Source organism: Vicugna pacos, chromosome X, assembly GCF_048564905.1.
Source record: "Vicugna pacos chromosome X, VicPac4, whole genome shotgun sequence".
Taxonomy (NCBI): domain Eukaryota; kingdom Metazoa; phylum Chordata; class Mammalia; order Artiodactyla; family Camelidae; genus Vicugna; species Vicugna pacos.
The window spans coordinates 65,920,079-65,946,576 of NC_133023.1; the positions used below are offsets into that span (position 1 = coordinate 65,920,079).

At 34.7% G+C, this 26,498-nt stretch overlaps 1 protein-coding gene across 1 annotated transcript in view; it reads left to right on the forward strand.

Annotated features, from left to right (window-relative positions):
* Window positions 1-26,498, forward strand: part of LOC102540055 (dachshund homolog 2) — a 393,218-nt gene that overhangs the window by 346,248 nt on the left and 20,472 nt on the right. The window contains exons 7-8 of the mRNA XM_072955849.1: window positions 24,905-25,053; window positions 25,179-25,326. Of these exons, the coding sequence (XP_072811950.1) occupies window positions 24,905-25,053; window positions 25,179-25,326 (297 nt within the window). The remainder of the gene's footprint in view (window positions 1-24,904; window positions 25,054-25,178; window positions 25,327-26,498) is intronic.

Here is a 26,498-nt window from a genome sequence, read left to right on the forward strand (position 1 = left end):
TTATTTAAATGGTTTACCTAGAAAAAATTCAGTTTTCATTTCTGGAATAAATAGCTTGTCAAACCCACTTTCTGCTGTGAGCCCTTCCCACAGTCCTTGGAATTGCCAAACTCTATTCTGCAACCCTGATAACAATAACACCTATATTTAATATGAATATACAGAGACAATATCTATAAGGATGTCTCAGGTAACATATAGAAATTTCATCCCAAATTAAGTCATTTTAAAAGAGGGGTAAAAATCAGACAAACATATTCATTTGAGTCACCTTTAAGTGATTTATATATATCATCATTAAGCATTCTTTACAAAAACACCAAACTTATGATGCAAAAAAAGTGGAAGCAGTAGTGTTTACCGCCAAGAAATTTACAACTTAGTTAAGGAAACAAGTCAAATGTGTGCAATTTTCAGTAATAATGAAAGAACTAACTACTGGTTTAGGACTTCAGAAAAGAAAATCACAACCCAACATATGAATTTTTAAATGAATAATATTTTGTGTAAAAAAAACATTCATTATGTCCAGATTGAAGAGACATAATAATATTTTCATTTTTCTTGTATTAAATTAAAAAACATTTATTGAATGCCTACTTTGTGCAGTCAGTATTCTAGATGCTGCATATTCAGCAGTAAATAAAGGAGACCATAATATGTACTCTGAAGGAGATTATATTTAGTTGGAGGAAATAGATAATAAGGTAAATTACACATATAAACATACATTTATGCATATCCATATTTATATATCTGTCATCTATTTATCAAATGCTACATGGTGATAAGTGCTGTGAAAAAAATAAACTAGAAAAGAATAGACTGTGTTGGCAGAGGTGAAATGTGGCCCAAAAATATGAAAAGGAATATATATATATATATATATAAACTAAATCACTATGCTGTACACCAGAAATGAACACAATATTGTAAATCGACTATATTTCAATAAAAAAGAATTAAGGTGGCCACAAAAAGTCTCACAGAAGTTAATATTTGAATAAAGATCTGAAGCAGGTGAGGGAGCTAGCCATACTGACACTGATATCTGAGGGAAGTTCATTCTAGCCAGGAAGATCAGTGAATGTGAGGGTCCTGATGGTGGAGTATAGCTGAAACAGAGTAAGTGTAGTAGGAGATACAAGGAGATACCAGAGAGGTCAAGGGAGCCTGGTTACCTAAGACCTTACAAGGCTCTTTTTAAGAATTTTGACCTTTCCTCTAAGATGAGAAGGCCCTGGAGTGTTCTGAACAGAGAAGAGATATAACTTATGTTTGTAAAGAATACTGCTTTAAGAAGGGCTGAAGCAGAAAAGAGTGGTCAGAATGCAACTGCCATGATGAGATGTGAGATTCTAGTGTCTTGGTAGGGATGTAATAATGGAGGTAGTCGGAAGTGGTCTGATTCTGGATATATTTTGAAGCAGAGACCAAAGTGTTTGTTGAAAAAGTTGTTATATTGTGTGAGAGAAAGACAAGAATCCAGGCTGACTCTAAAGTTTTTAATTCTGAGCATTTGGAAGGATGGCATTGCTGTTATCTAACATGGAATTCTCCAGAAGGAACATTTAAATAGAGGCGGTAAGGAGTTTGGTTTCAGTCATGCAAATTTTGAGTTACTTATTAGACACCCGATGAAAATGTTGAGTAAGCAGTGGGGTATACAGTATAGAATTTAGGAGAAAGATACAGGCTGGAGATACTAATTTGGGAGTAATCAGCCCATAGATGGCATTTAATGTCATGAAATTGGATGAGATCAACAAAAGGAGTGATAAAAGACAAAGAAGAGGCTTAAGGACTGAGTCCTCAGGCATCCAATTTAGGTTTTGGAGATGAAGAAGAACTTACGAAGGAATCTCGGAAGGAACAGCAATTGGAGCAGGGAGAAAAATAGGAGAGAGGGGTGTCCCAGAATTTAAATGAAGGACATACTTTAAGAAAGATGGCATGATCAACTGTGTCAAAAGCTGACAAATAAGATTGGGGCTAATAATTGACCTTTGGATATGGCCACATAAATAATTGGCCTCCTTTATAGGAGTAGTGTCTGTGGACAGGTGGGAGCAAAAGCTTAACTGAAGTAAGTACACAAGAAAATCAGAAATAGCAAACAGACAACTCTTTCAATGCTTTTTGCTACAAAAGGTAAGAAGAGAGGTGGTATGATAGTTGGAGGGTGTGGTCAAGAAAGGGTTCTTTTTAAGATGAGAAAATTTGAAGTGCACTTTGTAATTTAAATACCAGGAGACGAGAGGTAAAATTGCATAGACCTAGAGTTTCAAAACTTGAGAATTACAAAGGCAATTTTTAATATATGCCATATATGCTTCAGGTATGCTTCTCCAAATTACAATTCAGAGAATCTTTCTCTCATAAGTTTCAAGAAAAAGATAAACTAAGATAACTAGGTCCCAATGATGGCTATGTACAAGATTCAGTTATTTTTATCTCAGAATTTGACAGTAACATCCTGAGAAACAAATCTTTATAGGAATATACAGGAGGAACCACGGAGAAAAGAAATGGCAACTCCCCTCCTTCCTTCCTTAATCCCAAATACAAACCATTAACTACTCCCTAACACCACCCTGCTACCTGTACCTCGGTCACAGATTTTGGAGAATGGTAGGAGAGAGGAGCCAGAAAGGAAGAGAGGCAGATCAAAAGCACTTGGAAGTGGGGTGACAGTATTGAAATAAACACAGTATGCATCTTGGCTTTCTTTTCTCTCTCTTCACACTGGAGCAGAGAGAGCAGTACCAGAAGTTCTGGGAATAGTAAGTAGGAGAGTGGAGATGCACATGCACGAATGGACCTAAAGAGCAAGCTGCTGCCCATTAGCTTGTGAGTGCTTGGTAATGATTATATCACAGCTGATACATCTGCAACCTGCAGGGACCAAGCCACCAGCAGTCAGTGCTGGTGTCATGGTTATCATCATGATAAGGAGGCAGCCAAACTAATTACTCTAAGTGATGGATGGAGGATGTGGATGGAAACAGCATGCCCAAATTAGTCTGATGAAAATTCTTACTGATTCTGTGATAAAAGAAAAAGAGAAAGATAGTATCTCAAATGTTCACAGTTGTCTTGGTTAATTGTTTTCAAACCACTTATAAATAACTGTAAGTAATATTTTTCAGTTAGCATTTCCTGTGCCAATTGCAACATGGTATTGTGCTTATTGGATTGGGAAACCTTTTTCAGTTAATGAACAGGAGCTGTGAACAAATTTAAAACTAATGTAGTAAACAATATTTTTCTTCAGAAATAATTTTCTTTCATCATCATTGCCTTTAATGAGGGGCTCAAAATAAATCATCAAACACCACCACCCAACTTTAGTGCCAACAAGAAAACATATCTCTAGAGGCTGAAATGGAAAACAAATAATTTTGTGTTTTGACACTTTTGAGTGAAAATCAAAAGATTCATTTTACTCTGTCAGGGCTAGAAAAGGAGTTAAGAATGGGCCAGAATGTGATACATAACAAATACTATTTTTGCTCCCAAGCACATAGCTGTGATGAAACATGTGATTTGAGACCCCAGTCAATGGAATTCAACTTGCTTTTACATGTTGTATGCCTTGTTGCAATTATTGAGGTACAGTGATATGTAAAATTTGTAATTATGACACTTTCCCATTTTCATTTTCTCTATGATGATTTCTTTATTTTAACTGATAATACCTGTATTTCAAACAAATGAGGATTTCCCTTTTCCTTTACTGTTACTTAATGAAGATTTCTCTCTTACCAATGCCTAAATTACAGAGGTCAGGAGAATAATAGCTCAGACACAATCAGACAGTAAAACAAAATTTATGTGTACTTACATTACACGGGAGGAACCTTTAACTCTCTGGAGACTCACTTTTAAGTTTCTCCTTTGTTTTTTTCCCATCTTGATAAAACACCTATTTAATTAAAGTTAAAACAGGTTCTAAGAATATGTAGAAGTTATTTTTTAACATAGGCTGTTTCTAACCCTAAGGTTCATCTATTTATATTTTTTGCTTACTGGTTTGCCCTTACCTTCGGGGCTAGCTTCCTGACTTGGGATAATTTCGATATGTCTTTTTTGAGGAAAAAAATTCCATGTATGTATATTTGAGGATTTATATTTAAGTTGTTTTTCCCTAGGCCAAATCTCTATTCTCAGTCTATATAACTCTAGATCATTTTTACCATGCATGTAAAAATATGTGTAACCATGATTAATGATTCATGAAAAAAAGCAAAGTTGTGATTGTTATTGCAAATGGTTAAATTTTAGTGGTTTCTCTATGGTTTCGGTAATGGAAAAGGACAGTGGCTACCACGAGGTAATTTTATCTTCCTCATGAAAGGACAAAATCACCCTTGTCTCTGATGGATAATTTTGCATGGCTTTTCAGCTTCAGGTATTTAATAGTAAGTTAGGTCTTAAAAGGGTAATCAACTATTTGGATTATGTTTTGTTTGCATGACTAACACAGGTACATTTCCGCCAACTTTTAGGTTGTAACAACCTCTTGAAAATCATTAAAGCCCAAAAGATCACATCTGGTATCAATAATTCTTTTAATTGCAAAACCAATAGATGAAATCTATTTCAAATGCTATGTACAACTTAGAAAACATATTTCTGCCTTTTAACAACCTTCAACTACAATGTTAAAAAGTATTGGGTTTATTCAAAAGGTGTAAAAAACAGTCTGATTTCTATTAAGCCCTAGATAACAGCATATAACTCTATCTATCCTGGTTCTTATAAGTGAATTTGAGCAAGATTCAAGATATTGCTATAAGTACAACACTGAAGAGAAATAAGAGACAAAATGCAGTTAAATACTATACATTTATGTCTAAATATCTTGTTTGTACATGGAGATACTGCAGCATAGAATTAACTTTTATTTCTACATATGAAATCCAGTGAAAAAAGGATTTATTAAGCTACCTTTTTCTTAAGATACTAGAAATAGATGTCACCTATTTCCCAAGTAATATACAATTTGATGAAGGTGGAGGGTTGGAATCAACCAAAGGAAAATAACAATAATTGAATTTCCCAGTTGTAATTCGATTTAGAATACATCAGTGCTATAGAGATTCTTTCATTTTGCATAGAAAAAAACATTTCTTATATGTACTATATTTCTTGGTAGAAATTAAGATAACTTCAAGCTTTGTATGCACTTGACTCTATTACACATGCATACACACACAGAGTTTAGTCATTAAAATTGAATTGAACAATCAGTTCAATGCTAAAACATGTCAACTCTGTAAGATAATTGACATGATTTCTTTTTATCTCAATTTACTGAAGGTTTTATACCAAATTGGTTCAGCAAAAAGGATCAAAATTGTTGCACATATAGAAACAGCTCAAGTTGTATTCCACTACAGTTAGCCTCTTTAGAAAATGCAGTATTCGAGATTAAATTATATTTTGTTGTACATAATAAAGAACAAGTACATAAGAGCTTGAAATCTACAAATTTAAAATTCACTTTTTCAAAATATTAAACATTGACTTGAGGAATAACTCTAGTTTAAATTGTAAATAGTATGTTGTTATTAATGATGAAAAACACTTACGTAATCACTGTTAGAGAACCAAAATCTAATTCCTGCCAAGCATAGAATGCTGCTTTAAAGAAATATCCTCAAGTAATGCTATGAAAATCATATATTTTCTTTTCCACCTATAAAAAGCTATTCATTTGGGATTTAGAAAATTGGGATTTGTTCAATAGTGAATTGATACCTCAAAATCCTATTCTCATTAATGATTTTCTAACCACTAGACATGCCTACCATTTCTAGCAATCCCAATCCAACCAAAAAATAGATGCTATCCTACTGAGTGTTCTTTCTTTAAATTGGAGAACATGGGACATTTCCAAGGATTCAGAGCCTAGGGATCTATTTACTTTTATTGCTACTGTTTTCTAATTCTTGATATGTGCTCTTTAGTTAGCTTAGCCTCTTTAAAATATTCTTATTGTTTCCTGTCCTATGTAATTTAGAAATCAAACAAAAAATATATATTGAGTGTCAGCTGTGTGTATGGCAAAACTGTGGTCTCTGCAGAGGAAAAGGAGAACACTAAGTAGGCAATAGTCCCCGTACTCAAAAATCTTAATGTCTGATTAGATATTTAAGACAATAACATGCATATGTAATTACAGATAAAAGCTGTAAATAACATTATGGGAGATATATCTTAGTAGATAGCACAAGTTTCTATATGTGTGATTCAGAAAATTAACTCTGTTCTGGGTTAGATAATCAGGAAAAGCTTTAACAGAGAACAATAATTTAAGATCTTAAAAGATAGATGACATTTAGAAATGTGGAGTGGATGGGGTAATATTTTAAACATGTGTTTTGAAGAAAAACTATAGAAATGAGAAAGATTTATGAGTAGTAGGTAACAAACAGAGAGTCAAACAGGTTAATTACAGATAATTTTGTAGAGGAATACTTGTAGATGAAGCACAAAATGTAGGGTAAAATGCAATCCTAGAAGGCCTATTGATTTGTTCACAGGGGATGAAATTGGTTTAGGGGAATTTAATCTTGTGGTAGTGTCCGAAGTGGAATAGTGTAGGGCAAGGCCAAAGCTATGGAATCCAGTTAAAGAAACTGTTTTAACTATCCAAGAGTAAAGTGGTTAGAAAAAGAGATATTTTAAAGGTAGTATTAAGAGAACCTGTTGGGAGGATTAGACACAAGAGACAGTGAAAATGATAAAATAAAAATGACAAAATAAGAATCATGATATGATTTCTATTTGGTTAAGGCCTATGGTTGGATGATAATTGGCCTTAATATAGTGACAGGTTTGTTTTCTCAATACTTTCATGTAATAATTGAATATCCCAGAGAGATTAGACTCTACTTATTAATTCTTTCTCTTTCAAAGAAAAATAAAAATAGAACTATGGCTTTTTTTCTCCAATAGTGTGGACATTTTTAAGAGGTAGGAAGGAATGATTAATGTTTATGACATGTTTAAGAGATTCCAATATTTTGGCAGACATAATTGAAAAAAAGACAGCAGGATAAGAAATAGTTGGTAAAGGTTTACATTTCATGATCATATTTATATCCTTTTGGAAAAACAATTGAGGACTGGTAAATTTTGAGGAAAGGAGCTAATTAATAAAAAGTGATTATTAAAATGCATGTAAGAGAAGAAACTCTTTGGGACAAAACAAGGATGTGGAAAGTGCCCTTTAACTCTATCTTTTTAGTGTACTTCAATATTCTATAGATTATATTCCATTTAAAGTTGTTATAAGGCAATGACTATATTTCCTTATTCTTTGGAATATATCCTTGTTACTTATCTATTTTATACATAGTACTTTGTATCTCTTAATCCCATACCCCTAATATGTCCCTCTCTCCTTCCTCTCTCCACTGGTAATCACTGGTTCATTTTCTATATCTTGAAGTCTGTTTCTGTTTTTCTATGTACAATCCTTTGTATTATTTTTTAGGTTCCACATATAAGTTTTATTATACATTATTTGATTTTCTCTGTCTGACATATTTCACTGAGCATAATACCCTCTAGGTCCATCCATATTGTTGCAAATGGCTGAATTTCATTCTTTTTAATGGCTGAGTACTATTCTATTGTATATGTTTACCACATCTTTATCCATTTGTCTGCTGATAGACACTTAGGTTGCTTCCATATCTTGTCTATTGTAGAAAATTATGCTATGAATATTGGGGTGCATGTATCTTTTTGAATAAGTGTTTACATTTTCTACAGATATATACTCAAGAGCAGAATTGCTGGATCTTTGGCTGTATCCCCTCTATCTCCAGTCCCACCCACTACCTGGATGATAGTTGCTAGCTCACCGTGAAGAAAGATGTGACTGGAGTACATATAAAATTCAACCCTCCCACAAAGTAATTGCGTACACACAGTCTGCATAGGGATGCTTCCACATAAGAACACCACTTCAAGACCTCAATAGGTAACTGTTTTAACCATAGAGCCAGAAGAAGTTAAACAAAATGAAAAGGCAGAGGGACTACTCTCAATTGCAAGAGCAAGAGAAAGCTCCTGAAAAAATAAATAATGAAGCAGAAATAAACAATTTACCAGAAAATGAATTCAAAATATTGGTAATAAAAATGTTAACTGAATTAGAGGAAAATAGTGGATCTAAACACTGATCATTTTAACAAAAAATAAGAAAATATTAAAAAAAAACCTAATCACAAATGAATAATTCAGTAGCTGAAATAAAAAATTCACTAGAAGGAATGAATAGCAGACTAGGTGATACAGAAGAATTCATAAATGATCTGGAAGATAGAAAAATGGAAATCATACAATCAGAACATCAAAAATAAAAACTAATTTAAAAAATGAAAACTGTTTATGAGATCTTTAAGATAACATTAAGTGTATCGACATTCAGATCATAGGGGTCCCAGAATGAGAAGAGAACGAAAAAGGGATCAAAATGTATTTGATGAAATTGTGGCTGACAACTTCCCAAGCCTGAATAAACAAACATATATTCAAGTACAAAAGCTAAGAGGGTCCCAAACAAAATGAACCCAAACAAACCCACACTAAGACATATCATAATTAAATGGCAAAAGTTAAAGAGAGAATTGCAAAGGCAGTAAGTGAAAAATAAAGAGTTATATACAAGGGAACACTCATAAGGCTATCAGTGGATTTCTCTGCAGATACTTTGCAGGCAAGGAGTGGCATGATATATTCAAAGTGCTGAAAGGGAAAACCCTGCAACCATAACCTACCAAGCAAGATTATCATTTAAAGTGGGAAAAAAAGATAAACTACTTCTTAGACAAGCAAAAACTAAAAAAAATACATCAATATTAAACCTACCCTAAAAGAAATGCTGGAGAGTCTTCTCTAAATGGAAATGAGGTAAGAATCTGTAGTAAAGGGGAAATCCCCCAAGAAAAGACAAATATATAGTAAAGATTGAGGATCAACCACCTAAATAGGTCAGTACAAAGATTAAAAGATGAAAAATTATAAAAGCAATTATAACTACAATTAACAGCAAAGAGATAAATATGAAGATGTAAAATATGGCATTAAAAATGCAAAGGTGGGGGTAGTAAAAATATTGATCTTTTAGAATGTGTTTTAACTTAAATGCATTTATTTCTTTTGTCTTAGGAGACATAACCAAAAAAGCACTGCTATGAGGTGAGATATAAATGTAAGACCTGAAACTCCAAAACTCTTAGAAGAGAACATAGGCAGAACACTCTTTGACTTATGTCTCTAAGTTTTAGTTTTTATGTATGTGTAAGGAAATTTCCTAATCTCATTCTTTTACATGTTACTGTACAGTTTTCCCAGTACTACTTATTGAAGAGACTGTCTTTACCCCATTGTATATTCTTGTCTCTTTTGTCAGAGATTAATTAACCATAAGTGTATGAATTTATTTCTGGGCTCTCTATATTCTGTACCATTGATCTGTGCATCTGTTTTTGTGTTAGTACCATGCTATTTTGATTACTGTAGCTGTAAGTTTTCTGATATTGTCCTTATTTTAACTTTTTTTCTTTTTTCTGTCCTATTTGGATGATTTCCATTACTCTGTCTTCCATATCACTCATGTGTTCTTGTGTATCACTTAGCCTACTATTAATTCCTTCTAGTGTGTTTTTCCTTTCAGTTATTGTATTTTTCAATTCTGCTTTTTTTGTATTTTCTAGTTCCTTGTTAAAATTCCTACTGTGTTTTTCCTAATGGTTAGCATTCTTATTACTAATGCTTTGGGTTATTTATCTGGTAAATTGTTTCATTATTTGTTTTTTCAGGTTTTGTTTATTGCTCTTTCAATTGAGACCGATTCTACTATCACCTTATTTTGCTTAACTTTCTCTATGTCTATGAAACTAGGTGAAACAGTTACCTACTAAGGGCTTGAAGGGTTGTCCTTATATAGGAGCATCCCTATACAGTCTCTGCGTGTCCAGTGGCTTTGGTGGGAGAGCTGGACATGACATGAACGCAGACATATCTTTCCCCAGGGTATGTTGGCAGCTATCACCTTGGTAGGAGGTGAGGCTGGAAATGGAGGGACTAGGGCCAGTATTCAGTGTGAGCTGAGGCTTCCCTTCTACTTAGTGGCTCTCACAGCCCCATTAGGTGTGGGGCTGGGTCTCCAATTGCAGGATCAGAAGCCTTGAGGATCGGGTCTAAGTTGGCTCTGTTCCCTTTAAGTTCCCACATTGGCACCCTTGCCCTTGAAGGGAGTAGTGCTAGAGCAAGAGGATTTTGTGCAGGCTCTTGTCTACTGATGGGGCGTGGGCTGTAGTTGTCAAGCCACAGACAGAAGTCAAAGCTCTTTCTGATACACTGCCTGTATGAGCACCAGCAATGGCTGCCCAACCCCACTAGATGTCTTTTGGAGTGAGAGACTCCTTTGTCCCTCACAGCCAATGTCTTCCCTTGGCCTCTGCTGCCTCTGCTCTGGTGTGGAGCTGTGCTGTAGGGCAGACAAGATCTGTGTGGGCTCTCAGTGTGTGTCAGGGCATGGGCTGTGGCCGTTCAGCTGCAGATAGATGTTAGGGCTCCTTCTGATGTATTCCCTTTGTAAGTATCAATAATAGCTGCTCTCACCCTGCTCGGATACTGCTTTGGGTCTGAGCTGCTTCTGTGTCTCATGGCTGCAGTCTTTCCTTGGTCAGGCATCCGTTGCTCCAGTGTAGAGCTGCAAGGTGAAGTAAGCAGGGCTGGAACTGTATCCTGGCTCAGACTGGGGCACACATCTGTGAGGTCACAGGAAACCAGCCAGCCACCTGTGTAGTTTTAATCTGCCCTCTCTGCCCTGCTTTGAGAGCAAGTGCATGTGCATGTGCTCATCAAGAGCAGAGCCCACACTTCCCACAGCCCTCCAGTTAGTCCCAGTGGTCCTCCAACCACCCAAGGCCATTCATCTTCCCCGTGTTGGAGCCTAGGACTGGGGGACCCAATATATGACTTGAACCACTTACTCCCCAGAAGAGATCCCCACCTGTGTTGTAATCTCCCTTTTATTCTGAATCCACTCCCAGGGGCACAGGTCCCAGCCTGACTGAATCTCTCCCTTTCCTACCTTATGATGTGTGTATCTTTCTTTCAGCCTTGGTTCTATAGGAGTCCTTCTGTCAGTTTCCAGTTAGTTTTCAGTGAGAATTGTTCCACATGTAAATGTGTTTGTGATATGTTCCTGGGGGCAGGTGAATTCCACATCCTCTTACTGCATCATCTTGATCTTTTCTCCTTCCTTTTACTTTACCTTGAATTGTAGGAGAGAATACAGATACACGTATGCACACACACATACACTTACTTTTTCCATTCACAAATGTGGAAATGAAATTTATGACTCCTGAGTACAGGCAACATAGAAGAGTGAGGAACTTAATTTTTAACTAACTCCAAAGATTTTCTTAAAAATTGAAAAAACATACAAATCAAAATAAATATTCCCAAATTCAACTCCCAAATTTTTGAATTTAGGATTCCACTGTCTTTGATTCTGATTTAAATCCTAACTACTCTACTATGATGAGTGCATAGGTCATTTTTCCCTACTATGGCTCATTTCAACCTTACACAAACATATACAGCACATGAGTATGTAAAATTTCATTTTTCTTTGCTAAGTTATAATCATCAAACAATACCTTGTGCAGAAAGAGTAAAACCTATGCTGAGGGAAAATGTATTTTTTGGCTTCATTTTCACAACCGTTATAATACTGCAATTTGGCAGCCAGATTATTCATTATCATATTAGCATACAGATTGCAGCACACTTAAAATCTTTCTAAATTTAAAGAACAAGGGCTGTGAAAAATCAAGGAAATTAAAAAGAGTTTGAGCTGTGGTATGTAAGAAGATCTATTCTATTTTAGCTCTTAAAATTATTTAAACAAGTGCTGTGGGAAGCCATTGCCTTTATAAGGCTTTTAAGGTGTTTACAGCAAAACATTTTTCCCAGTGATTGAATTTTTCAAAGTACTAAAATATCATGGAGAAATATGTTTTCCACCAGTTTTATGGCTCCCTAGATGCATTCTCTACAAGCGTTGTATCTGCTGGACACAAACAGTATTGCAAAAAGACCATGTCATTTGAATAAGGTGTACAGCTTGGAAAGGGTATGTACAATGTACCAGTGGGAATGTCAGTATCATTAGTATAATACAGTTTTAAGACCACTCTTTATTGTAGTGGACCTGAGTAATTTGTTCCTGTTTTATATCTCTATTTTATTAGGGGCATTTTACATGTGGAAATACTACCACTGTTGTGTCTATACTTTTTGGCTTCAGCGGATGGCATGGGAGATACTATTTAAGAATTCTAGGCAGGGGAAGACATAATAGCAGAATTATCCTTTATAAGATGTTTCATTTCATTGAAAAGTAAATAATAAATAATATCTGGAACCTGAAAATGCAGCCTCTATGTACCTTAAACGTTTGGAAGGGCTGACAAATTTTAAAAAGCAGTGAGGTGTCAGTAATAGAATTTTGCTAACCATAGAGCTCACTTTCTAGGCAAATGGGAAAGGTAACATGTATTATAAGTATCCAGATAAGCAAGTATCTCATGGGATGTTGTAGCTGAGGCAATAAAGCAATAAATATACATTAAGATCCAAACTTGAATAGCATACTGTGTTGCCTTTATCCTCTGAAAGTTTTTCTTAAAACTTCCGATTGTCTCAGAGACAGTGTAAAGTTAGATTAGATGGTTACTTGGATTATTAGTAAATTCTCCCAAGAAACTGTAATACAGATTGTGTTTGAGAATCACAGGCTAACTATAGCATATTTCACTCACTGTTAATATAGGTGTTTTAACTGAAGATAAGATGGAATCTATTGTCAGTAACCAAGAGTAGGAAGTAATTTCAATGTTGTGTAAAAAATATGGTATGTTCACACTGGAAAAATGCCAAATGGAACTGAATAATGGCTGAGAGGTGACAATGGACACAGAGGCAGTGAGCAAAGTGATTTTCCCTAGTGATCAATTCAGATTAGGAAAATGACAATCTCTAAGGAAACTAGATAAATACAGCTGCTCAGGGGATGGAGTCATGTTCCTTAAAGCCTTCCAAAGCAAATATGAAGACAGGTACATGTCAAAAGCAGAAATAACTAACATATGGTACTAAAATGAATATAATTTCATTGGAATCAAATGTTATAATGTTGTTAAAAGCACTTTATCCAGATAAATGAATCATATAAATGAAACAATTTTACAGGTTTGGAATCTAGTAGAGAAAGTTTGGGTAATTTATTCAAGTCTGATTACAAGATGTTAATTACGCAATATATTAGGTATTAGTTCTTAATTTCTTCTTTAATTCCATTTATTCACACTACAAAATTCCTCTGGCTAAGTTCATAATATTTAAACATTCATAGACATAGAAAATGTTAGAGAACTGCATTTAATATCACTTGTTGATTTTTGTTGGGCTTTGTGAAAAGGAAATCTTTAAAATAGTTTTTCCTCTAAAGAGAGATCATTGATTATGAGTATGTACAAAGACAGGCTCATATAAGGAAAGAAAAAGGAGAAAATTAGAGGGACTTAAACTGTCACTGGAAGTTGAGAGCTGGGAAATTACCTGGGCAGATCTGATCGAATTGTGCAGTGTAAGAGTAGTTTAAAGCAACCAAAAGTTTTTCCCTTTATGTTTCAAGCTTTGAAATATATATATATATACACACAAACACATACATATGTATGTATGTATGTATATTTATTTATAAATATACGTATATACCTTTCAGATATACATGTATATTTGAAAGCTGTTAAAAAAACATCAAACTCTACTTTTTATGCATAGACCCAGCTTCATCATAGACATAATCTTATAATAATTCTAAATATTATATTCAATGAAGATTTTAGATTCTTCGTTCAAACTAAAGCTCTTATGATAGAAGATGAAAAAAAATCCTCAAGTACTAGGGTTATTAGCGAAAGTGAAAAAATGTCTGTAGTGTCTCTGCTTCAACATTTGCCATTCCATATGGATCTATAAATATTTGTAACAAATAGTGGGTGAAAGAATTTCAACATTAATAAAATAAGGCTGAATTTGTCAGGAAAATATAAGATAAGTTTTTCCTGCTTTTTTTTTTAGTAGAAAGCACACTTAACTTAAACTTGCAATTCTCCATGGGAATAAAAATGTAGCCTCAATTAAGTTTAAGGGAAAAAATGTGACTCAAATAATGTGAGCCTGAAGTCTTCCAACTACCTTGGAGCTAATCTGACAGATTTGAGTTGCAAAATTGCAAGTTTGTTTTTTGTCTGGTTATTAGGAAAATGAAATAAGAGACTACAAATCCTTAATTAATGGTTGCTATATTAACTAAATATTTAAATCAATATACCAGAATAAATTTAAAAAAAAGAAATTTCATGGGCAAATCTTGGAATCAGTGTACATTCAGTTCAATCATTTTTCTTAAATATTTGGTATCTAGAAGGCTAGCATAGTTTCAGATTTAGCCAATTTTCACTTTGGGTCTACTATATGCTAAGTACAGGGCTAGGTGCTTCCATGTTTGTTTTGTCATTTAAACCTCCCATAAACACTCTGTGGTAGTTCTTTCTGTTCTACAAATAGGGACGTTGAAGTTTAGAGATGTAACATTCCAAGACACAGAGAGATTCAGTCGTGTTCATTGTGTTTTAAGTAGAATAGCAAAATCATACACTTTAGGAGCAAAAAGTTAAAATAAGAAAGCGGTGGTATCTGGTGATTAACCTCTGAATAACTATTGAAGTTACTCTGAGTGATACATTTGTGCAACTTTCTAATTGATTTTTTGAAGTTATTACTCTTTGTCATATAGACAAACTATATTTATCTAAAATAATTATTTGAGGAAATCACTACAACTCTTCAGTTTACAAGTCTGTGAACTCATTTTAATTTTTATCACAATACCAGGCACAGCTGAGTATTCAGTCAGTGTTTCTGATAAAGTCATTAAGTTAGATGTGAATATTGAGTAGAAGAGAATAAAATTGAAACAAGTCCTACAAACTAACTAGAAATGAAGAGGAGGAAAAGGCAATGATAAAACATGAAACAAAATAGCACATTCATTTGTCCTAGTGATGACATTTACCCTTCCCTGTTCCCTTGGCTGTATCTTGTGAGTTATTTTATTATTATTTTCATTTATTATTATTATTTTATTAAAAAAAAACCTTGTTCATCAGATGATACTCGCTCTCATGGCAATAAACATCGAAAAACAGGACTGTGCACTTGATGAAGGTTGAATTGAGCATCATTAATAGATGCCTGCTTCACTGATAAAACTTCAAATTTTCAAAGGAGAAGCAAGTTTTTGATGGTCTTAGTGACTACATTGTACAGGAAAGAAAAAATATGAAAAGTGCAGTGCTTTGCTCTAATAATTCAAATTTATTTTAAAGAAAAATTTAGCTTTGCAAAATAATTAAATGATTGGCCTCATTTTGAGCTGGCTAGGTTGACAATAGTATTGTGATTATGATTTCAAGACTCATCTTTTAGGAAAACCCTTATTTTTTTTCCTGTCATCAAAATATGGTTCCTCAGTGCCTTAGTTTTTTAATTTCCTACTTAAAACAGAAAAATCAGGATTCTCATCACCATGTGTGCTTGCATGTTTGTATGTCTGTGAAAGAGACAGAGAGAGAAGAGATAATAAAAAAAGAATGTTCTCAATTTTATATCATTGGTACTGTGGTAACATAAAAATTATGAATATTCACAGACTATAAATAGGTATGATTGCAGTTATTAGTGAGTCTATCAATATAAATGTCAAACCTGTATAATTATCTACATACTCTTCATTATAAGAGTTTATAGGAGGTGACAAATTATAAACTGTTATATAGACTGTTCTTGCCAAGTTTACCATGACAGTGGTGTTCTGATTTTGAATCATCTTTGATTTTTAATCTTAATCCTGACAAAATACCCACTTTCCATCTTTCATGGATACAAGGAAATAGTACTTAAGGATTGATCCATATAACTGCTGTTTTCCTTACTAAACAGTTGCTTCTGTTAAATTCATTCTTGGAAAAGTATTTTGCTTTTACCTGTATAGACTCACTTTTTTTTTTAACTTTTTCCCCCCCAATTCTGTATTACAAACAGGTTCCATTATACGTTTTTTCAGTGTAATGTAAATTGGTTTTCAGCATCTCTAGGTCTGTAGAACAGGCTAGTTGATGTGTCTCCAATTTTATGCAATTTCTCAAAGCTGCAAATATACATAATTTAGTTATCATTTGGAATTTCTCGAATTGGTAAAGACAACATTTAAAAAGGTAGTGTAATAGGAAGCAATATTAATCTTCTTTAAATGTAGCAAAATTGACTTTTATATAGCACAGTGGTTTCTCAAACTGTGGTCCCCATACCAGCAACGTGAACCATCAACTGGGCACTTAGGAATTCCAGCTGCCAGGCCCTAGAGCTATTGAATCAGAAACTTTTGGAGTTGGGAATATTTTTAAAGATCTTCAGGACATTCTGATACATGATAAAGGTTATCAATTACTGACCACTGATGTTAAGGTGCTGGATTAATAACTTATTACCTTGTACCTTCCACCAATCCTCATCCTCTCTACGCAGATATGTTAAGTAAGCCAAAAAAAAAATCAGTGATTTTAACGTTAGCACCTGAATTGCCAGGTCAGAGTAATAAATTTCTCTTCCTGATTTGTGCCAGATCAAGAAGAGAGTTTTCTTTCCTGGTTGATGGAAAGGGCTGCACATTTTCCGGCAGGGAAGCAAAATGAAAAATCTACTTTACAGCCTCTGCAGTCAGCTAGATGACTGAACCCCTAGTAAGGGTAAAAGCAGGATTATATTGGAACCCTGAGGCCATTTTACAGATAAGCCAAGGTAACAAAACATTATCACCTGGAAGCGTCAGCTGATTGATGGAAATGTGTCCTCTCTCCGTCATTTTTCTTGAACACATCCCACTTTACCTCTATGCCCACTGCTGCCTCTTGTTTGCCAATTTCTAATGCAAACTCACTTCTGTACTCCTCACTTATTTAATGTTCTCCCCTCTACAACCTTTTTCACAGAGGTATCCAGGAGAAGGTACTAGTACATGCCTCTGATGCTGTTTGGTTGTTTATATTAGAAATTCTGATTTGTCTTGCAGTTTTTAGATCAAAGTCTAGTCTCTGTATGAGACTTATTTCTATTCTGTGTCCTCAGCCTTTTTCTATTTCTAGGCTGTAGAAAACACAGATGTACTTCCAAACAAATCAGTCAAATTTACTTTATCTTTGATGCAACAATATATCATCTTAAAGATGATGGAAAATTATGTGTATGGGCCAGAAAGATTTATATTTTTACTATTTTCAGTCCTCAAAGGACTATGATATGCAGACAGTTTCAATAAATATATAGTAGACATGTTTTGATAACTATATCAATTATTTTTTAAGATTATAAAATTTTAGTTTGTCACAGTATCTGTAGACTATAGCAATCATTTATTTTATTGGAAAGGCTGAGAGTTGACAAGAAACTTTTTACCTCCAGTCTCTCTTTCTTTCTTCCTTTCACCACATACTTGTGAAAAACTTTTGAAATTAATATTCATGTACAGTCTTGTTTTTTTGAATAGAAAAAAATGGAATCAGTCTGATGATTAGAAATCTTACCTCAAGCCTTAAGATTACCAGTCTATGTATCCAAAGTCATTACAAGTATTGTAGACCCAGTATAGTTACTATTCTAAATACTGAGGAAATAGCAGTGAGAAAATGAAAATTAAAAAAAAAAGGTCCCCATTCTTATGGAAAGTATATTGTAGTCAGATGAAACATGTAACAAAAATAGTAGTTATATTGTCTATGAAATGGTGATCAATTTTAGAGAAAAATGTATGTTAAGGGAGTGGAAATCAAGGGACAGGCTGCAGTATTAAATAGTATGTTTGTTGCCAAAAGATCAGCCCCATCCCTGATGAGCCAAATAACTCAGAGACAAGGTCTTGGAGCTTAGAAGAAGAGGCAGCTTTATTGCTTTGCTGGGCAAAGGGGACTGACAGCAGGCTAGTGCCTTCAACACTGTGAACCCACCTTGGGGATGGGGCAGGGAGGTTATACAGCCACAGCTCAAACAATAAAGCATGGATAACAATCAATAGAATTATTTTCTTCTCATAAGACTCAGAGTGGCGTCACAGTGTCTCCAGATGACCAAGTCTATGGAGGCTAGTGGTTGTCGCTCTTTCAATCTCTATCTCATGAGCACCCAAGGAGTGGTCTTCTTGGTAATTCAGGCTATTTTGTAAGGTTATAGTCCCGTGACCTTCTCCCTGGAGAACAACTCAGAAACCAAGTATGATTATTACTTTTGATTACTGGAGTAAAGCAGAAACAGTCAAATTAATAGCTTTAGTTTTAACAATGGGCCTGGAGCTGTGAGTAGCAACCGGTTAGTCAGGTCAGTTGACCATTTTAAGGGCGAGCATATGAATAAGCGATCTGTTAGCCTAAGTGTGGCCATTTTATTAATCCTCCTTCATGTTTGGTATAGATTTCACTAATAAGGCGACATTTGAACAAAGGACCAAAGTCAGGAACCTAAAATTAAGTGGAGGACTCTAAAACATACCTTGTAAAGTAATGTGTTAGCTCCATATCTTGAATTTGACCTTATTGCCTTATTAAGCATATTAAACTCTCTAGTAGAAGTTTAGTGCAGAAAGACAGATCTAGTGCACTGTCTATTCCTTGAGATTTTCTTGTATCATTCTGGGACAGCAGTTCTCAATCAGTATTGACATTTGGTCCAGATAATTCTTTGGTGCAGATGGAGACAGGGGGCGGGGCATCCCTAGCCTATACCACAGACCCCTACCCTTCAATTTTGGGGAGTCAAAAATGTCTCCAGCCATTGCCAAATGTCCTCTGGGCAGCAAAATTGCCTCCCCCATGTGAGAACCATTGACCTTGACTTAAGAAGTCTCCTCAGACATTTGATAACTGAGAAAATAACATTGGCTTAATTTAGGGTGAAGCCAGACTCATCTAATTATTAGCTAGAAAAGGATCTTCCCAAACATGTTGTCTGATGAGGTGTTAGTGGATGCTTAAGTGGTCAAGTACGTTACTGTATTGTCCCCTTCCACTCCTGGGAATTTTCAGTTAATACTTTATTTAACAAACAGTTCTATTGCATTTACTTTGAGTCAGGCATTGTTCCACAAACTTTACAAATACTCATAAATCTTTATAAAAAACGTATGAGATTGGTATATAATTATCCTAACTTTACAGATGAGTAAATTGAGGCACAGAAAGATTAAAGAGATTTTCCAGGGACTACCAAATCAGAGCAGGGTTTCAAACCAAGGCAGTCAGGCTCCAGCATCTTTCACTATCATCACTAAGCTCTCAGTGCCTAAATTAACATATAACATATGTTAATACTTTGAATTAGCATTTTAAAGGCTGTGGGATATTCTGCTTTAATAGATTTAGCAAATTAAAAAAAAGAATTAAAAAAAAGAAACAGTCTGCACAGTGAGATTTCAGATAAACAGCAATTATTTTTTAGTATAAGGAGGTCCCATAGAATGTTCTGACATACTTATATTAGAACATCATTTGCTGTTTATCCGAATTTCCAGTTTCACTGGGCACCCTGTAATTTATCTGGCAAGCCTTGCTTTAAGGAAAATTAACATTTTTAACCCAGTTTCTTTCAACACTAGTTTGAGCAAGGAACCTTTTCTTGTTGTCACATCTAATATCCTATGGAAGTTCCATGGACTTGATTCTAAGGACACTGGAAACACTTTTCAGCTAGAGAGCATGAATAGATTAGTTTGAGTGCTGACTCCAGACCATAGTCATCTCTCCTTCTTGGAACTCTTAGAGTCATTTAACAATCTATGCCACGTGATTTCAAGCCTAACTGTACTGTTCTGTAACTTGTTGACTTTTTCCCAAAATAATGTGTCAGCTTCTTAATAACAGGGGCTGGGTAGCATACTTCTTCAAACCCTTCACTGGAGGTAGTATTTGTTATCTGCGTACTATTTTATCTGAAAGATGATTTATTTATAATTCGTAATTTATAAAGGAGCCTGTGTTTCCAAGTTGCTAATCTAAGGTTCAAGAGCAAAATGGAGCCATAATTTGTTTTAGAAGTATTCTGTCTCACTTGCTCAGACTGGTGACCCTTCACTCCTTTGCTACTAGTTTTCTGCTTGCATTTAGGAGCACTGTTTCTTTTTTGCCTCCCTGAAGAAATGTTAACAATTTCGGGATCAAGTTTTTCCTTTTCCAACATTTGATGATGGCAACACTTGACTCATTGTTCAACGCAGACCATGAACACTTCCTCATATTCATGCACGTCAGATCATTGCACAGCAGTTGGTCATTTTGTTGTTGTTATTGTTCCTTAGTTTGGAAGAGGGAAGCAGGTGTCTTGCTTGTGCCGAATGTAATACTAATGACACCAACAAAGGCGAGTCCCTTGGGCCAGTTGTATTTAGGGGAAAGCTCTCAAATCAGATAATGAAATTGAATTTACTTGTTAAAGAATGAAAACAGATGACCTGGTAGGTGGCTGCATTTTTCCACTGCTGAGTGAGTCAGCTCTGCTCAGTTTCTATTCCTGTATCACAATCCTCAAAGCCCAGAGGAAAGAGGAAACACTTAACCCCATAAAAAAGTGGGAAAATAACCACTCAAGTCATATAGAAAGTCTCTAGCATCCTTGACTTGAATTTTTAGGAGGTCTTTTCCATTCTAAGCATTTGCTATACGTTTATCTTTTTTTTTCTACAAATAAAGTTCCTGTCAACTTTTACATCTCTTCTTCTGGGCCCTGAGTAAGAAATTAAAATTAAGAGCTTGTTCTTTAAATTAATTTCCAAGTGCTGTTACAAAGTATGGCAGGTTTAACAAACAGATTCAATAAAAGTGGTCTCTACTTTGCATCAACAAATTAAGAGGTTGCTTGTATCCTCAGCTAGATAGCAATTGTTCTACCTTTATCTTCTAGTTTATACCACTGCACCATATGTGTTTATAAAGATTTTAAAGTATGTATTTTGAACACTAGCCTTTTAAATCAAAGTGCTCAATCAAAACCCTTTTCTCCTGGAGTACAAAGAGATGCTCTTATTTCACTGACAATCTAGATTTCTAGGACTTGCCCATATTTAATTTCATTACCAATTAGGATTTCTCAAGCCTACCTAATAAATTCCTCCATACATAACAGTGTATCTGTTCAAACTCTGAAGAAAATGTGGGTGCCATTCGGATGTGATGACCTATTACATGATTGAAATAGATTCCTAATGCATTTATCATTCATTTTTGTAGCATGTGATTTAAATCAGAAAAAAATGATGAATGGTTTGACAGTTTCCACTTATATACACCAAAACATAATACGCTTCAATTCGTTTTTGGCTATTTTGGACCTTAACACGCAATGTGACCTTGGTCTGGAAAAGCGTGTTTGGTTTGCACAGAAACTTAATCATCAGAAGTCATAAGTAGAATCCTTCTTCTTTACTGCCCTTTTCTAGGACTAGGAAATTTATTGCTTGTGGGACAGGTAGGATATGAACAATGGGCCAAATAGAGTCCAGGGTTATCTCATCTGTGTGAAAACTGCTGCTGAAAATCGATGTGACCTCTGCTATACTGTCATCCCAATTCCCACCCTCTGTGTCCTATTTGTCTTTTGGTGGAAGCTTAGATCTGTGTGCTGTCTCTATGTGTCTCTCTTGGGCCAGATTATCAAAATGAATCATTGCCTGCATACCTCTTATATTTCTATTTATTTTCCTGGTGTTGACTGGGCCTGATGAAATATGATTCTTTTTGCATTTGATCCTCACTTCAGCAAGCAGCACCTAATTCAGCTGTGTCTATCTCTTTAAAGAAGAGTAATACTATTTTGAAACTTCAATCTACTGTACAGCAACATTACAAACCATAGACCATGCAACCTGTCTTTATAGTCAATACTAATTTTCCCTTCAGCCAATTTAATGGCATTTCTTTCATCTCCAAATAGAAGACTTCTGGTGATTTTAAAGTTGTTCTAATTCTGTTTTATGCATAATGAATGTATCGCTTTCCTTTTCAGGTATTTTGTTTGTAGAATATCCCTCAGTTTCTTACCACTGATGTTACACATGTGTGTAAAGTGATACATAATGAGGAATCCATAATTTTAAGAACTTTCCCCCATACAAAATATTTATTCAGGGGAAACATTATATTATATCTCAATCAGCCTGAAGTCAGTATTCTAACTTTGTAGCAGTTCACTTTGTAAAAACAGATTTTCCAGGCTACATAAATTCATACTTCATGATTTATAAACATCAATTGAAAGGTGTAGAAACTCCTCAATTATTAACAATATTGGTAGATCATTATGAAGTCATCCTATCCACTGAATGCACTCATGTGTGGAAGACAAAATATTAGCTAAATACAGACTTCAAGCAATGACAATAAAGCATGATATTGCTTGGTTAGCTGTTAAGAAATATACCTCAGAAACATTAGAGCTGCTGTCTAAGACATATTTTAAGATTTAGAGCTGTAATGAGATATTTCCAATGTTCTAACCTTGTAGTTTAAATGAATCAAAATTTGTGCTCTTTCCCTCTAGAATACTTTGCTTCTTCCAAAACTACTACTGAAAAGAAAGGAAGGAAGGAAGGAAGGAGAGAAGGAAGGAAGGAAGGAAGGAGGAAAGGAAGGAAGGAAAGGAGGGAGGGAAGGAGGGAGTGAGGAAGGAAGAAAGGAAGACATGTTCTCTAAGAGGTTAGGCTTAATTTTACAAGTGAGTTCTTTAAAACACATGCAGTAGGCATTTATGATCAAAATATTATTTTTAAGTTTTACTACAGAACAATTCCTGGGAATATGCTCATCACAGTTTCTGTTTCCCGTGCGAAAAGAAAATTAGCAGGCTGTTTTATCACACTATTGAATTCCTTAAGACCAATAAGTACATACTCTATAATATTTTGGAATCAAATAATGTGAAACTGTTGATTCTCTAAAATAATCATTAGCATCTTTTATCCCTATAGGTTTTAGAAAATTAGAATTTGTAAAGGTGATCTATATTAAGAGCCTTTTGTTCAGAGATAATGCTATTCCATTAAGTAATCGCACAGAAGTTCCCGCAATTGTATGCCTCAGCTTCCCACACAAGAAATCCCACAGCAAACCGTGATGACTGTGAAATCAATGGGGTTCAAGACTCTGCACACTACATATATAGATTGCTTGCTAGTGACAAACGAGGTCTAACTGTATGAAAATCCATATTCCTATCCCTCCAGGAACCAGAACCAATGGCTAGATTTTTGTTTTCAAGCCATGTGAAAATCAGTTAGGTGTGGATTCAATCCTAGTTTTATTCTTGAATGAGTCTCATACTACCTGGGGTCACTGAAAATTTTTATGACCAGAGAAATACATATCTGCATACTTTGCTTGTGCTCAGTTACTGAAATAAAGTGACTAGAGTAATTTTGTCTACGGTGCTACGATTCAAGTCATTGTGCCCTGCTATTGAAGCCATTTAAGAATACCAGTGTTTGTTTGGCTACATTCCAAGATTACCTCTTTGTAGCAGTTTATTTTTACATATGTCAAACAAAAGCCTAAATTCCTAATTGCAGAGGAAACTTTGTTATCTGGTTCATACATCTCACATAAAAAAGAATTTCAACTAGAATTGAAGTAGATAGCCAAGTAGTTAGCTTCTCAGAGTAGGAGGAATTTCCTTTTGTAATTAGATAGATCTCTGCAAAACAAATCTGAAATATCTTATTAGACAAATATTCTATTACTGTCTCTTCATCTGAAGCTAAGAGGGAATCTCATTAAAGTAATGAGAGTGTAGAAGAAGTTAATGTAAAAAGGAATGAAAAGATAAACTTTGTATTTTTGCACTATAAGTAATTTTTTTTCCATAAGAAATATTCTTCAAAAAAAAAAGGTAACACTGGAAACAAGCCAAATGCCAAACTAGTGAATGGTTAAACAAAAAGCAATACATCCATGCAATGGAAAACTTTTCAACAATAAAAAGGAATAAACCACTGATACATGACATGACATGACATGGATGAACCTCAGAAACATTATGCTAAGTGAAAGAAGCCAAACACAAAAGACCACTTACTGTATGATTCTCTTTATGTGAATGTCCAGAAAAGGCAATCCTATAGAGACAGCAGAGAGACTGGTGATTTCCTGGGGCTGGAGGTGGGGAAGGAGATTAATTGTAAATGGGCATTAAGGGGTACTTTGAGGGTGATTGAGATGTTCTAAAATAGATTTTTGGAGATGGTTGCACAGTTCTATAAATTTACAAAAATCATTGAAACATACCATTAAATAGTTGAATTTTACTATATATAATTTATACCTCAATAAAAGTGTTAAAATGGAAATGATAGATAGATATATATAGATAGCTAGATTTAAAGAGAAAAAATAAAAAAGCAATGTATGCTTTATCAGGAAGTGATCTGATTATTTAATTTATAGTTATTAATAAACATATCTTAAATTTGTTTCTCCAAATTGTATGCCTCTTTGGCAGTAAATGCTGTTTCATTTTCACTGATTCTTTACAGAAACACTTATTTTGAGAAATTAAAGTCAGCTGAGAAATCGGTGTGACTTCCAATTATGTGTTTTCCACCATTTCATTTTAGAAATCTTTATAGATGCCATAGAGGTCAAAAAAACATAGTGAAAAACATGAGCTATTAGTTTGTGAACTTTCTGATATTAATTTTGTTTTTTTGCAGAAGAGGTACCCGTTCAAATTCCAATGATGAAGTCACCCTTGGACAAGATCCAACTGACTCCTGGGCAGGCATTGCCTCCTGGATTCCCTGGACCATTCATTTTTGCTGATAGCCTGTCCTCTGTGGAGACTCTGTTGACCAACATTCAGGTCAACAATATTTCTATAAACAAAATAAATGTAATACAAGACATTAGCACCTACATAAATTATTTCATATTTGAAAAATTAAAACAGATAAGATGAACTGCATGTCATTTGCTGTCCTTTGACAGGGTCTACTGAAAGTGGCTTTGGATAATGCTCGCATCCAGGAGAAGCAGATTCAACAGGAAAAAAAGGAACTGAGAATGGAGCTGTATAGAGAGAGAGAAATTAGAGAAAACCTTGAAAGACAACTTGCAGTTGAGCTTCAAAGCAGAAGTAAGTTTAACAAGTTCAATATGATGAACAAGTTAACATCATGTTGGAGATATTTTCCATAATAGTAGAAATAGTCTCAGGGATGGCCTGGAACTGCTGAAAACAAATGACAAACTAAGAATCAAATACTGTGTGCGATCCACAAGGTAAGATGTTTATACTATTTCTCTTTGTAATTATATATAATAAGTGAGATCTACACTTCAGATTTAGAAACATGAATATTCTTAGTTTCCTCAAAATTTCATAAAATACACCTAGAGATAGATATATATATATAATCTAACATATATATATTTGTATATGAAATGTTTACTCTTTGCCAAGAACAGTGTTACATTCTGAGGTTAGAAGATAAATAAAAGTCAGTCTTTGTCCTTGAAAGATGTACATTTCAGAGGACTAGCACAAACAACCAACAAATTTCAAGACAAAGTGGTAAGAGCAATGATGCACATTACATATGTATATATAGAGAGAGGGTAGTTAGTTCAACTTGGTGGTATTGGCAGGGTGGATGGTTGAGGAATGCTTTCTGATGCTGACACCTAAACCTGAGTCTTGAAGAATCAGTAAGCCAAGAAAGGGCATGAGAGTACCTGAGTGCTTTGGCCATTCTAGACAGAGATATCAGTGAGCATAGGTATGGAGGCAAGAAGCCTCAAACATGGGCAACTGTATAGTTTGTTATCACTATGGCTTTGAGCTTTATGAAGTGAAAGGTGGGAGATGATGCAAAAAGAAACTAGAAGGTAAATTATAAAGGACATTTCTAACCAGGTAAAAGAGTAGCTGTAGGTTATGGAAGTATTAAAAGATAAGCAGGGAAATAATCTGGTCTGATTTCAATTCGGTAGATCACTCTTGCTGTTGAAATAGATTAAAGGGGACTTGGAGTAAGACTGGAAACAAGGAGACTGTGTAAAAGGAGACTGCTCTCACCCAGGTAGTGGTGATGAGGACTGAAATAAGGTAGGGTAAGTAGGGATGGAGACAAAAGGGAGAGAATGGAGAAATATTGTCCACAAATAAAATTAACATGCCAACAATGGGTAGACATTTGATAAGCTACAGATGTAAAGAATGAGACTAGTTCATATCAAAGCCAAGAAAATTAAAAACTTTAGCCAAGAATTCCCACCTCTTCCTTAAATTTACCATAAAATAGTAAA